At 38.2% G+C, this 12,552-nt stretch overlaps 3 protein-coding genes across 3 annotated transcripts in view; all 3 read left to right on the top strand.

The window, feature by feature from the left end:
* Nucleotides 1-1,024: 1,024 nt before the first annotated feature.
* mrps15 (mitochondrial ribosomal protein S15) lies at nucleotides 1,025-6,418 on the top strand. The gene is made up of 8 exons (XM_005736106.1): nucleotides 1,025-1,316; nucleotides 4,638-4,703; nucleotides 4,807-4,882; nucleotides 4,996-5,044; nucleotides 5,148-5,232; nucleotides 5,349-5,407; nucleotides 5,781-5,972; nucleotides 6,222-6,418. The coding sequence occupies exons 1-8, from the start codon at nucleotides 1,172-1,174 to the stop codon at nucleotides 6,327-6,329; spliced, it is 780 nt and encodes a 259-aa protein (XP_005736163.1). The 5' UTR covers nucleotides 1,025-1,171; the 3' UTR covers nucleotides 6,330-6,418.
* Nucleotides 6,419-7,531: 1,113 nt separating this feature from the next.
* On the top strand, nucleotides 7,532-9,007 carry LOC102206486 (cornifelin homolog). Its single transcript, XM_005736105.2, has 4 exons — nucleotides 7,532-7,695; nucleotides 8,129-8,281; nucleotides 8,364-8,500; nucleotides 8,726-9,007. The coding sequence occupies exons 2-4, from the start codon at nucleotides 8,170-8,172 to the stop codon at nucleotides 8,828-8,830; spliced, it is 354 nt and encodes a 117-aa protein (XP_005736162.1). The 5' UTR covers nucleotides 7,532-7,695; nucleotides 8,129-8,169; the 3' UTR covers nucleotides 8,831-9,007.
* A 359-nt stretch (nucleotides 9,008-9,366) lies between these two features.
* oscp1b (organic solute carrier partner 1b) overlaps nucleotides 9,367-12,552 on the top strand; it is a 6,457-nt gene continuing 3,271 nt past the window's right edge. The window contains exons 1-5 of the mRNA XM_005736202.2: nucleotides 9,367-9,645; nucleotides 10,678-10,832; nucleotides 11,198-11,365; nucleotides 11,864-11,944; nucleotides 12,053-12,195. Of these exons, the coding sequence (XP_005736259.1) occupies nucleotides 9,534-9,645; nucleotides 10,678-10,832; nucleotides 11,198-11,365; nucleotides 11,864-11,944; nucleotides 12,053-12,195 (659 nt within the window). The 5' untranslated portion in view covers nucleotides 9,367-9,533. The remainder of the gene's footprint in view (nucleotides 9,646-10,677; nucleotides 10,833-11,197; nucleotides 11,366-11,863; nucleotides 11,945-12,052; nucleotides 12,196-12,552) is intronic.

Below are 12,552 nucleotides of genomic sequence, written 5' to 3'. Positions count from 1 at the left end.
GAAAGTCATGTTCTTAAGAAATAGGGGAGGGGGGGACTCACAAAGACTGGACATATTTCTCGAGTCTCTCTGGGATATAGGGAGAAAAAGGGAGAAAAGTTACATTACAAAAGTAATGTTAAGTTGAATTATACAAGAACTGGACTGAAAAATCAGTGGAAATTGATCTTGTAAAGCGGTGAATCCAAATGTAAAAATTTCAGGTTCAAAGAATCTTTAATAGGAGGTCAGAATAGAGAAAATTGAAGCTGTGTCCAGGTTCAGAGGTGCATTTCTTGTACGAATTAGTGGCAGAAATGTACCATCAGATTTTGATCCACCGCACGATTCTGGAAAGTGTCTAATTAGCAAAGCTTCATTTTTCAGTATGACAGTGATCCCAAACACACTGGAAAATGCAATAAAAAGCATACCTGCATAGAAATTAAACACAAAATGGATCATCATGCGTCCTGGATTGATCTCTCCAGAGTCCACATCTCAACATTATTGAATCAGTGTGGGATCATCTTGACAGAGAATGAAAAAAAAGGCAGTCAACATCCAGAGAACATCTGAATATCCTTCTGGAAGCCAGGAAAGTTATTCCTGAAGAATACTTCAAACTACAAGAAAGCCCAAAAGAGTCCTGGTTATGTTGAAGAATGTGGTCATACCAAATAATTTAGCATTGTACAAACTCTGTTTTTGTCTTATATATAGTATTTCCCCGTTTCAATACACCAATTTCCCCTTTTCCCAGCAAAGAAACGGGTAGTATTTTAGGAGGTTTGCACAGCATTATATGTCAGCAGTTATAAATTGACAGTTTATTACCATCAGTGCTCTTTTTACTGCTTTTTATTTAAAAGTAACAGTAATAATTTTGGGAGGGGGCACTTCTCATTAACTGTGACTGCTTCAATTATTAAACCAAACAATTGTCACTGAAAATAATAATAATAATGAAATGTAACGATGAAAGATTCCAAAAGTCGTTTTACGCTCGTTTTTATCGACGTGCTCTGGGATTGTTATTTTAGCCTAGTACAGCATCTCGCAATCGCTACTCGGCTAGTTTAGTCTAACCAAAATGGCGATCCTCATGTAGGGGTCGAGTGTGATTATTGGACGAATTTTTCAGCAGTTTTAGACAGTTTATTCTCCGTCCTTGTTATCTATACTGTGAGCCATGTTCACAAACATAGGCCTGAGGGCAGTTCTCAAGGTCCAAGCTAGTGTTTTGCGGGAAAGCTCGGCAGCTCTCTGTTGTGCTGCATCAGTCAAACCGTGGACGAACAGGTCGAGTTTACTGTCAGGACCAAAAGTGAGAAGTGGTAAGTGTGAGGAAGACAAAACTTGCTTGTGGGTAAATATCAGTCAAAACATGTGTTTCTGTGAGCAGTTCGTAATTTCGCTAGGTCTTCTTGGGAAGTAACTAACACGAACGGCAGGCGGCACTGTTGGCGGAGCTACATGTTACCCTGATAAGCGGAAAGACCGCATACTTGACGTCTGAAACGATTTTCACCATAACGTACTCCAAAGTGTAGTAATCGGCTTTGCACAGCCTCCCTACGCAATTCATTTTTCTATTACACAGTTCTCTCCACACCACCAAGACAGTGTGAAGTTACTGGCAGGTGTTTCGTCAGCTGCTCAGCTACTTGTCATTGAAAACAGTCTTTCACAAAAACCCATATGTTCATATTTCTTTTGTCGAGTCTATGAAAAATGCCAAGTGTGGGATTTCTCATAGATTCTTACAGATTTGTAGAGTTTCAAATGTGTACAACTATGTGTGGCTGATTTTTTTTTCTCAGGTAGGAGATGATGCAACACGCAAAACCAAGCAGTGTAAACACAGGGCAGTTTCACAGTCTGAATTGGCTGTTGTTTTAAGTCCTGCTTCCTTTGTTGCAGATTTGCTCATTTTCCCTTCCAAAAACTTTCTGTGCATACGACAGTCTAAAAATATTAAAGTGCGCAAGGATCTCCTGGTGTGCACAAACCGGGTTACATCTTCATGTGGAGTCTTGATTCTCTTTTCATACTTTTCACACAGTCTCAGCTCCCACACAGATCAATAAATACATGCTGTGTGGAAAACTGGGACATCTGAGTTTTGCTTTTTTGGGGGGTTGATTTGTGTGTAATTTCTAAGTAGACAGGATAGCTTGTCAACTCTCAGATAGAGGGACTTTGAAGAGCCTCTCACAGCTCTTTTCACACACCTCTGTGTGCAAAACTGATGCCTGCTAATCAGAGGGTTGTTGCACACACAGGGTGTGAAACAAACAAAAAGAATATCAGAAATATTTTTGGCACGAAGCCTCTAAAAGAGGACTAGGTAACAGTGTAGTGCTTTAGCTACTTGAAACTTTTCTCCCCTAAATGTTTTTGTGGTTATCTCCCCTTCTGCACTTCTTTGCTGCTTAATCTGATGCAATATCTCGCTTTCTTATCATAATATCTGGAGCATCTACAGAAGCTTTTCTTTCATTTTCCCCCTCAAGTCTACTAGAATATGACAGCTTTTTTTTCTTTCTTTTTTTTTTCTCACTGTTGCAGCCTATGCACTGACAGTCACAGGTTCGCCAGCCCTTCAGTGACAGGCATGAATAAGAGCTGTTTGGCTTGCAGGCCGCTTCTCTCTACAGTGCTATGACTAATACAGCAAATGAATACTTTTTAACCCAAGGTTTGTACTGCAGTCTAACAGAATTGAAATCACCAGCAGTGTCTCAAGAAAAATGTATGCTACCTTGAAATGTTTTACTTTGGTTTCTGCTGTTGATAACTTTAAAATAAGGTACAGAGAATTTCTATTAAACTATTCTCAACAGCAAATATTACTGCCAGGTGAAAACTCGGTGAAAAGCTCTTTCCTGATGAGTTTCCTTCAGTGGATTGCAATATTAGTTGCACACGTTGGTGGATTTTTGAAGGAGGGCTGAACTGTCGCATAACATTAGAGAGGAAGTGACATCATTTGCTGTTTTGATATTGAAAACCACTGCTCTTATCGCCATCTGATATGTACATAGTTGCGTTTTAGGGTGAGTGTTTGACAACCGTTTTAAAAAGATTATCTTAGTTTTACTCTACAAGTTTCTCCATCAGTCACGCAAATTAAGCTTCATGAGTCGTTTCATCATCCTGTAGATTTCATTTATGTATTTTATTTTTTTTGTTACAATAAATCATTGATTTTCTGACAACTCAGCTTGCAGCAGAAATGTTTTTATTATGTATTATCCCAGAGAGGTGTTTCTCTACAAATAGGATAGTAAAGTTATCCCAGAACTTAGGGGTCTGCTTATGCTATCCTATTACCTGCTGTGTTTTTGAATCATTTCCATTCATGCTTATAGGAAGGAAGATCTTGGAGTATTTCGGGATAATATTTAGAGGGACAATACTCCTCATAATTTAAAATAGCTTATTCACAAATAAATGTTAGAGATTATAGGTAACTTTCAGGCTTTGTTGTTTTTCATACAGCTCTCTTACGCTCTTGCTGTGTCTTTGGGCTTATTTGCCACGCTCATATTTCAGATCATCAAACAAACTTCAATAGAAGATGAGAACCCAAGTAAATAGAAAAGGCTTTTTTTTTTTTTTTTTAGTGATTTCATTTATTAAGAGAAAAAAAGTTACCCAAACCCACCTCAACCTATGTGGAAAATTAATTCATCTAAATCTAAGAACACTGTGTTACCTTTGGCAGTCATTCATTTGCAATAAATGGCAATGAGTCCTTCACATCATTGTGGAGGAATTTTTGGCTCACTCTTTGTGGAATTCTTTTAGTCACAATGACATGAAAGGTCATGTCAAAGCATTTCTATCAGATTTAAGTCTGGACTTTGAATAAACCACTCCAAAACTGTCATTGTATTTTTAATTTTCTGTTGTTTGCTTTGTTTTGGGTTTTTTTTTTGTTTTGTTTTGTTTTTTGTCTTTTCTGTTGTTGTTTTAAAGCCATTCAGAGGACCTGCTGGCTTGTTTTTGATCATTGTCCTGTTGCATAAGCCAAGTGCGCTTGAGCTTCAGGGTACAAAACGATTGCTGGACATTCTCTTACGGGATTTTCTGGTAGAGCGCAGAATTCATAGTTCTGTCGATTACAGTAAATCATCCACCTCGAGAAGGAGCAACAGGAATCAAACTTGACTATTTTTATGATGTGCTTATGATGCTGACCCCAAAGGTTTTTGAGCGATCAGCAAGATTAGCAGCAGTGGTTTCTGCCCCGGAACTTCCCCATAGATGCGATTGTTTTGAGTGTCTTCCTTATTTTGGAATCATGAATACTGACCTCAGCTGAGGAAATTGAGGCCTTTTTTAATAAAATAAATCATTAGCAAAGCAACGATTCCCTTGTTCCCTTCTACTTTCAAAATGAGTTTAATCTCCTAAGCAGTGGCTCTGTAGTGTAATGTTTTACACATTTGCCAGACAAGTGAACAATCCCCAATTAGATCCCTGGAGGGAGGCACAAATCCTTTCGGGGTTACATCATGAGAGAATCCGGCCAAACCAAACACGTGGAGCTACCTGCTGTGGTGATCTCTTGTGAATAACAACTGAAAGTAACATTTTGAATCTACTAAACGTGAATGTTTGCAGTGATGCATCTGATTTCTCTGTTGCAGGAAGCTTTGCTGTTCCACAGCCAGTGAGACACTATGCCCGGGCTGCAAAGAAGAAGAAGAAGACAGGTATTTAAGAGGAACTCTCATCACCATAGTGTGCGCATGTGAGCATTTTTAAATGTGTACATAAGTTAAAGAAAGAAAAATCCAAAAAGTATTTTTCCTCCAGGACCTGAGAGCCAACTCGACGATCTTCCTCCAACAATGCTGAAGATGGATTATGCGGCTGTTCCCCTTGCTCAAACGTAAACATATACAAAATGATTAAAATTCAGACTTTCTATTAATTATTTTATAAAAGTGGACGCACATAGTGATTGGTCTACTCTTCTAACACTATTGTATTTTCTGCTAACAGAACTGATGATCTTGTCAAAAGGCTTCTTTCACTGGAGTTGGCTAATCATGTAAGTTTGTCTTTTTTATGTACATTGTTTGGCCCTCTTGTGGGAAAGCAGAGGCATAAACAAGTAGTTCAGCGTTAATAACTAATAATAATCTCATCTTCAGAAGGAAAAGCTACAGCTAAAACAAGAACAGCTAATTGCAAAGGTCCAGAGAGATGAGAGTGACCGAAGCTCAGAGGAAGTACAAGGTGAGGTGCTATATTTTTCATTATGTTGCACATAGTTTCTTCACTGGAAAAAAACACGGGATACAACTTTTATTTATTATGCGATGTTGAAATTCTCCTGTTCTTTCTCTCCTCAGTGGCTATATTGACTGCTAGAATCCGAAACTACCAGGAACATTTGCAAAAACATCATAAGGTGAGAATAAAATGCATTTAAATTAATCAGCAGGTTGACAGATTAAAATGACGTAACACATGTAGAGCACTTGACTCTCACCACTGGAAGTTTCATGTATGAATACGTCTCTCCACATTTCCTCTCTGCTTTTGTGAGGCCTGCATGTGCTACAGGATATCCTGTGTACTCCCCCACATTAAATAAAAAGATGCGTAGCATGGCCAAGGTCGGAAGTTTCCGTGTTACATCATAGCCTAAACAATTTTATTAAAATTAACAACTGTTTTTATGTGGCATGACGAAGCAGCTGTTCCTCAGTAGGTGTCCTGATTTCTAGCGCATGTTGCTCTGTTTGTATTTACTTTCGATATTCTGTGTTGTTTGATGCTAGGATAAAGCAAACAAGAGGCGAATGCTTATGGCCATTGACCGAAGGAAAAAGATTTTGAAACACCTTCGGTTGATTCGCTACGATGCCTTTGAGAAAGTGTGTGAGCAGCTGGGCATCACATACACCTTCCCCCCAGAGTACTACAGACGGGCCACCCGTCGCTGGATGGCCAAGAAAGAATTCTGCATTAAGGTAGCAAATAAATGAAGCTGTTATTTATTAAGTCTACATCATCTCTGCACATTAATGTATACTCATATCTGTTGGGAAAAACTTAAAACTTTCCATTACACACAAGTGTAATGGAAGTGTAGCATATAGAGCATCTAGGGCATTACTCAAGCCTTCTGGAAACTCTTCTCTATACATTAAAGGTGTTATTTTATGCCCCCCACTAACACTTGGTCATATGTGTTTGTGTGTCTGTGTGTGTCATCTCAGGTCTTCAAAGCAGTGCAAAAGCAAAAAGCAGAGCAGAGGCTGGAGATAAAGCAGAGTTCAGGCTCCACAGACACGGAGTCAGCAAAGACAAATGCAGCTGAGATCTAATGAGACAAAAGCCACAATCTGTACACCTTCAGATGTAGTGATGTATCATGTAGATAAATAAATGGTTTTCCCATGCTGCCGTCACACGATTTTACTTTCTATTGTTGTCATTCTGATACCAGAACTGTCTGGAGATGTCAAAGATTAATAAGAATAAAATATCTGAGAAAGCTGGGTTGGAATAATCCTCCAAATTGTAATTGAACTAAAGCATGACTTCTAGATGTATTAATTTAAGATCTCATTTTAGAAAACCAGGAAGCCAGAAACTCAAGTATAGTATTAATATGCTAATTAGAAATAAACCTACACTGCAAATTCTCCATTTTATCTGAGAGGATACTCTGTGTTAAACCACATGGCAAAAAACTAGCGCTAAAATATTATCACTAGATCGACTCTGTGCGTTATTATGGCTTCATATCAGCACCGGTGTGTGTTTTGTTTTTGTTTTTATGTTTTGTTAATCAGCTGTCAGTGGCAGTTCACCTCATTTGTACCAAGTTGAGGCATATCAGATACGGACTTCTTCCTGGAAGAGTACTGTTGAAGCAGTATTCAGGCTTTGTGGAAACATGAGATTGACTTCATCCAACTATGTTTAGGGTCATAAAATGCTTGTTGGTAGAATGCAGTATCATTTATCTTTTTGAGTGTTGTTTAAATGTACAGTAAGTTAATTCAAGTTAGAGAGAAATTGTTAAAAAAATCTAATTAAGAATTCCTGACATTCCTGGCATAGTGTTATATTGGTAAAAATTGGTGAGGTTGCTAAAGCATCGGATTTAAATGTACAACATCACGAGGCAAGGTTAATTTAATTCTCATATAGGGTATAACAAGACCGGCATTTTCATTAAAAGCTATTTTTACATTATACATTAATATGAAAAGAAGGCTTTAGTTTCGTATAGTTTTGTGCTTATTCAAATCCTGAGTAAATCCATCCCTTCTTTTGCATACTGCACTAGTGATATAGTGTTCTAATAGATTAAAACCTCATGACAAGAACGTGTTGCATTTGTGGGTGTCATATGAAAGTGTGACCTTAACAATTCTAACTGCATGGCTTCCCTGAAGTCTACTGATCTGTCATGAGATCAGAAAAACTTTAAACTCTCAGTCACATACATGTGCTTGTGACCTTGTGATTTGAGGTTGTACCCTTTATCAGACTAAAAAAAAAAGCAATTCCTGTTAACGGACTGATTTTTTTGCCAGTGAATCGCCACAGATCTTTGTCGTCCCCAGAAAGTGCAGGCTGTTGCCAAACCAGCGTTTCACAGCTCAAGCTCGTCACAATTTCCTGTGTGGTGTGCAACTTGTCATTTTGAGCAGGTGGAGCTCATACTCTCACACTCTTCTGGTAAGTGACACCATTTTTTCCTTTCGCAGCAGATAAACTTAAAGGTTAAATATTCTTAAATTAAACATAAAAATTATATTTGCAATTCGTGCGCATGTTATAGTTAAAAGTTGGCCTTTCCGTTATGGCTGCCTTGATACAAGATAACATGGGCTTTCATTTGTTCTTTGGATTAAAAACCACATACATGACTATCTTTCATACGATATTGTGAAAATAGTCCATGTTACACTAACGTATTCCTGCAACAATGTTTTATTTAGAAATATATATTTTACAGGGAAAGTCCAAAAAGTATTTTTTAAATCATAATTTGATTTACCTCAAATGACAGAGTAAACTGTTGCATGCTGTGTTGAGGAGGGTTTTCTGTAAATATGTGATGTTAATTAGTGTGCAAATATCTAATGCTCTCTAATATGTTTTTAACTAGGTACTTAAACCACAGAGCAAATAAATAGACCAAGTATCCAAATGTCAAACCCAGTGGTCACCCATCAACCAGGTGCTGGCGGCTATGGGACTAATGTTCAAACAGGAGAGTGGAGCACAGGCTTGTGTGCCTGCTGCAGTGACTGTTTGGTCTGTAAGTACAAGGCACATCATTTGTGCATGCACACTTTGTTTTGTTCGTTTTAGACATTCATAAATGTACTCGTGTTGTTTAGGTGCCGTCGGTTGTTTTTGTCCACTGGCACTGAGCTGCTACACAGCAAATAAGTATGGTGAAAACTGCTGTTTGGGTTGCGTGCCTGGAGGCTTAACAGCCATGAGGACTCACATGAGATTAACCTATGGTATTCAGGTATGTTACCCATGCAACTCAATGCAGTTATTATAAAATCCAAACTTCAGAATACCGTACCTTATGCAATTAGTCTTTAGGTTGTAAGTATTGCACGTGTGATAGTCTGTTTCAGTCTTGCTTTTATGAAAGACACAGATTTTGCAAACATGGGAAATTTTGTGCGTTTCCCACAATTGAGAAATCTGCAACATTTCTGTAATTTATGCAATCTTTTAACCACAGGGAACAATATGCAACGACGCCTTGATGATCTTCTTCTGTGGACATTGTGAAATGTGCAGGATGGCAAGAGAAATCCGCATCAGGAATGGAGAGATTTCACAGTAACAAGAGTTTTTCATGATGCTCAGCTATTGTGGAAGTAACTTGTTTACCCATGGAGCTTTCATGCAAACCAAAAAAAGCATTTAATGAAGTATGCATTTATGTGTGTATTAAATCTTTGGCCCTAACTTGCAAGAGCAATTGTGTATTATTGTAAATAAAGTGCATTTTCAACAGGCATCACATTTTTTGAACAACTTTTTGAAATTTGATGGCTCACCTTATATCATTTATTTCTCAACGTAAGAGTTATGCAACTAAAAACGTCCAAGAAAGCTTCTAGAGAAGATTGTTGGGTATTATCGTAAATCAGTTGTGAGCAGCTGAGTAAAAGGTTGATCTTCCTTATGAATTATAATATCGTTATAATTGTCATATAAGTCGAATTGTACTGGTTAGAATGCTTAGACTTGCCATGAAACCACTGGTTTGCATTATATTATATATAATTATATAATATGTATGACTACATGGTGAAAAATGGTCCATCTATCTCTAATCAGTGAGCTCCTAATTTACAACGCGGTTGTACCTCGTCTAATCCCGCCCCTTTCTTTTACGTATTTACTACATAGGGCTCTGATTGGCTATTTATTTCGTGGCCTGGCAACCAGAAGCGGCTTTACCAAACAGACAGACCACCCACCAGCTAAAACATTCGAGCTAGCTGTTTTGTCTGGAAAGATTCAGCTGTTCAAATTCCATCATGTCTTCAAGGACTCTGCCGCTGCTTTTCATTAATCTCGGCGGGGAAATGTTGTACATCCTAGACCAGCGTCTCCGAGCTCAGAATATCCCTGCTGACAAAGCTAAGAAAGGTAGCTAGTTTAGCAGCTTTCCAGCTAGCAACACAATTGTTATCCTGTTCCAGAAAAAAATATTAATGTTAGACCGCAGTAAGTGCACATGTATGTTGTTCGTTTACTTGTTTCTGTATTGATGATGTCGGTGTCTCTGTCGAATCAGAAAGTCAAAATAAGAGATGTCTTTTCGTAGGAGAGTGTGACTGGAAGCCCTGTAAAACAATTGTGTATTGTTGCCGCTCTGTCAGTTTAAAAGATATCACTGGTTTGTTGTAAAATGATATTAGATGATGTTAAGCATTAACCACCAGCACACGTGGCAGTCTTAAAATCAGCTGTTTACTTACGTACCATTTCCCTTTGGATTGATAAAGTTTCCACAATACCTGGCTGGATAGAGGCGGACAGAAAGAGAGGTATTATTACAAGATGCAATGAGGCGCTGATGCATTAGTAGCTCTTTTGCTCTGCTTTGGCTTAGCCTGAACCCATGCCATGCGTAAATAATGAATGAATAACGGATGAGCTGACAAACAATGTCCTGCTTCATTGGTTGTAACAACCTTTCTTATGTGTGTCTGTATTCCAAAACTCCAGTTTTCAAGCTTCCAAGGTGGCGTTCGCATACATATGCTGGACAAATTACTTCACTTCATGAACCAATGTGAATTAGTCATATACCTTGAACCCCCAGTAAGTTAGCCACAAAATAATGTTACTTTCCCAAACTTGAGTGATCTAAAATGTAAGCACTTTTTAAGTAAACCCTAAAGGTTTAGTTAAGGTAAGTATTGCTCCTGCAATACTGGTAAGAAAAAAAAAGGCAAAACCTCCCCCCACCCTCCAAAAAAACATCTTTGGCTTTAGGATTTCTGATAAATAGGTCTGCTGCTTTGTTAGGGTCTTTGGGTTTCAGCTCTGGGTAAAATCGTTTTCGGCAATGTAGAGTGTAGAGCGCTAATCTGCCTGCTTCTGAGCCAATAGTATGGGAAGGGCATTTGTCTAACCTTAATTAACATTTTGTGCTTTAATTGCTTGTCTGAATAGTTATGAATGACATCATCACCACCATGTTTAACAAAAAGTTCCTGGAGGAGCTTTTTAAGCCACAGGAGCTTTATTCCAAGAAGGCCCTACGGACCGTGTTTGACAGGTTGGCCCACGCATCCATAATGAGACTCAATCAAGCTAGTATGGACAAGGTAAGACATCATGTATTCATATACAGCCTGTGTGTTTTTAATTTACTCTTGTGCTCCCAATATTTTGTTTGCATTTTTAATTACAAGCATTGACTTTCTATCCATGCACCAGTTACATTTCTTCAAAACCACACAGAGATGTTTTTATCACAGCCTTTTCATTATGCATATTGGATCTACATTAGATTTGCCTTCATGCCAATCAATATAAATCAAGTGTATAATGTAACATTTTTGTTGTGTTTAAGCATAAGGTACATTCATTTACATACTATGTCTCCCTCTACTGTTTATCACTCAACAACAGCATGCATTTATTTCTGATGCCTAAGACAATGTGTTGATGAATGTGTCCCTGTTCATAGCTCTATGACTTGATGACCATGGCTTTTAAGTATCAGGTGCTTCTCTGTCCACGACCTAAGGACATCCTCCTTGTGTCCTTCAACCACATGGATGCAATCAAAGACTTTGTGAAAGATACTCCCAGCATTCTCAGCCAGGTTGATGAGACTTACCGACAGCTGATAGAGGTACTACATGTGGGACTTTGCTGTCTTCACATTTGTTACAAGAAAATATAGTCAGAAATATTTTATATTGCTTGTGGGGATTTTTTTTTCCTGCAGTTTGCAGCAAGATGTATATGGTTTTTTAAAAAGTAGCATGCAAAGAAGCTCCCCTTGGTTAACTACATAAAGATAAATGAAGAAGATAAGAAAAGCTCATGGGGGAAAGAAAATCAAGGACATTCTTAATAAGAGTGTAATCACGTGGCATATGAACTGGTTTAACACTCTTATACTGCAGCTGGTGATGTACTGAGAGTCACTACTTCTCCTCAGGCCTTCTCCTCCAAGACAAAACTCACCTCTTGTGTTAGAAATGACCAAGCAAGCTATGAAGGCCCACTTAAGACAAAGAAAGCCATCTAAGCTAGCGATTTCAATTCTGTGTTGCCAGTACCGCCAGCATAAATAAATGTTTTCATCAGTTTAGATTTTTTTTTTAATACCAATATGTATTTTTAGATGTATACGCCTTTGTCCAGTGGTGAATTCCAGCTGATTAGACAAACTCTTCTTATCTTCTTTCAAGACATGCATATAAGGGTGAGTCATCATTTGTGACTTTTTATTATGAAGATGGTATAACTAATTTTTTCCTGCTTGTTCAGTTAATGTTTACTTTCTCTGTGTTTGTACCTTCTTCTATGGCAGGTATCTATTTTCCTCAAGGACAAAGTGCAGAATTCAAATGGCCGCTTTGTTCTTCCCACCAGTGGTCCTGTGCCCCATGGCACTCAAGTCCCTGGCTTGATAAGGTACCACAGTAAAGAGCTCTTATCCCTCAGACCCAGGCAGTCTGAAGTTTAAAGAATATTGTCAATGAGTAAGACTAAATAAGTGGCTTTGATAATATACTCTTTTCATTGAACTTTAATGTCTGCCGCTTTGTCTTGCATATTGTCTCTTTGCTATCTTACTTGGACACCGTACGGTAATCTGATTTTACGTAAGCTTATCTGTAGCTAATTGCATTACAGAGGTCTCGTTCAAGAAGTATTTGACTTCTAATTTTAGATACCGTGCATGTTTAGCTTGGATCAAAATTCTTAAGGATTTGCTGTGTGAAACATTTAAGCAGGAAATAAAGGCTCTTTATCATACTATGTACTAAATGCTTTCCTGTCTCTATTTCTCTCGTGTGTGTGTGTGCG

Source organism: Pundamilia nyererei, unplaced genomic scaffold, assembly GCF_000239375.1.
Source record: "Pundamilia nyererei isolate P.nyererei 1_Seehausen unplaced genomic scaffold, PunNye1.0 scaffold00067, whole genome shotgun sequence".
Taxonomy (NCBI): Eukaryota; Metazoa; Chordata; class Actinopteri; order Cichliformes; family Cichlidae; genus Pundamilia; species Pundamilia nyererei.
The sequence above is the reverse complement of the archived record's forward strand: the minus strand, read 5'-3'. Positions and strand labels throughout refer to the sequence as shown.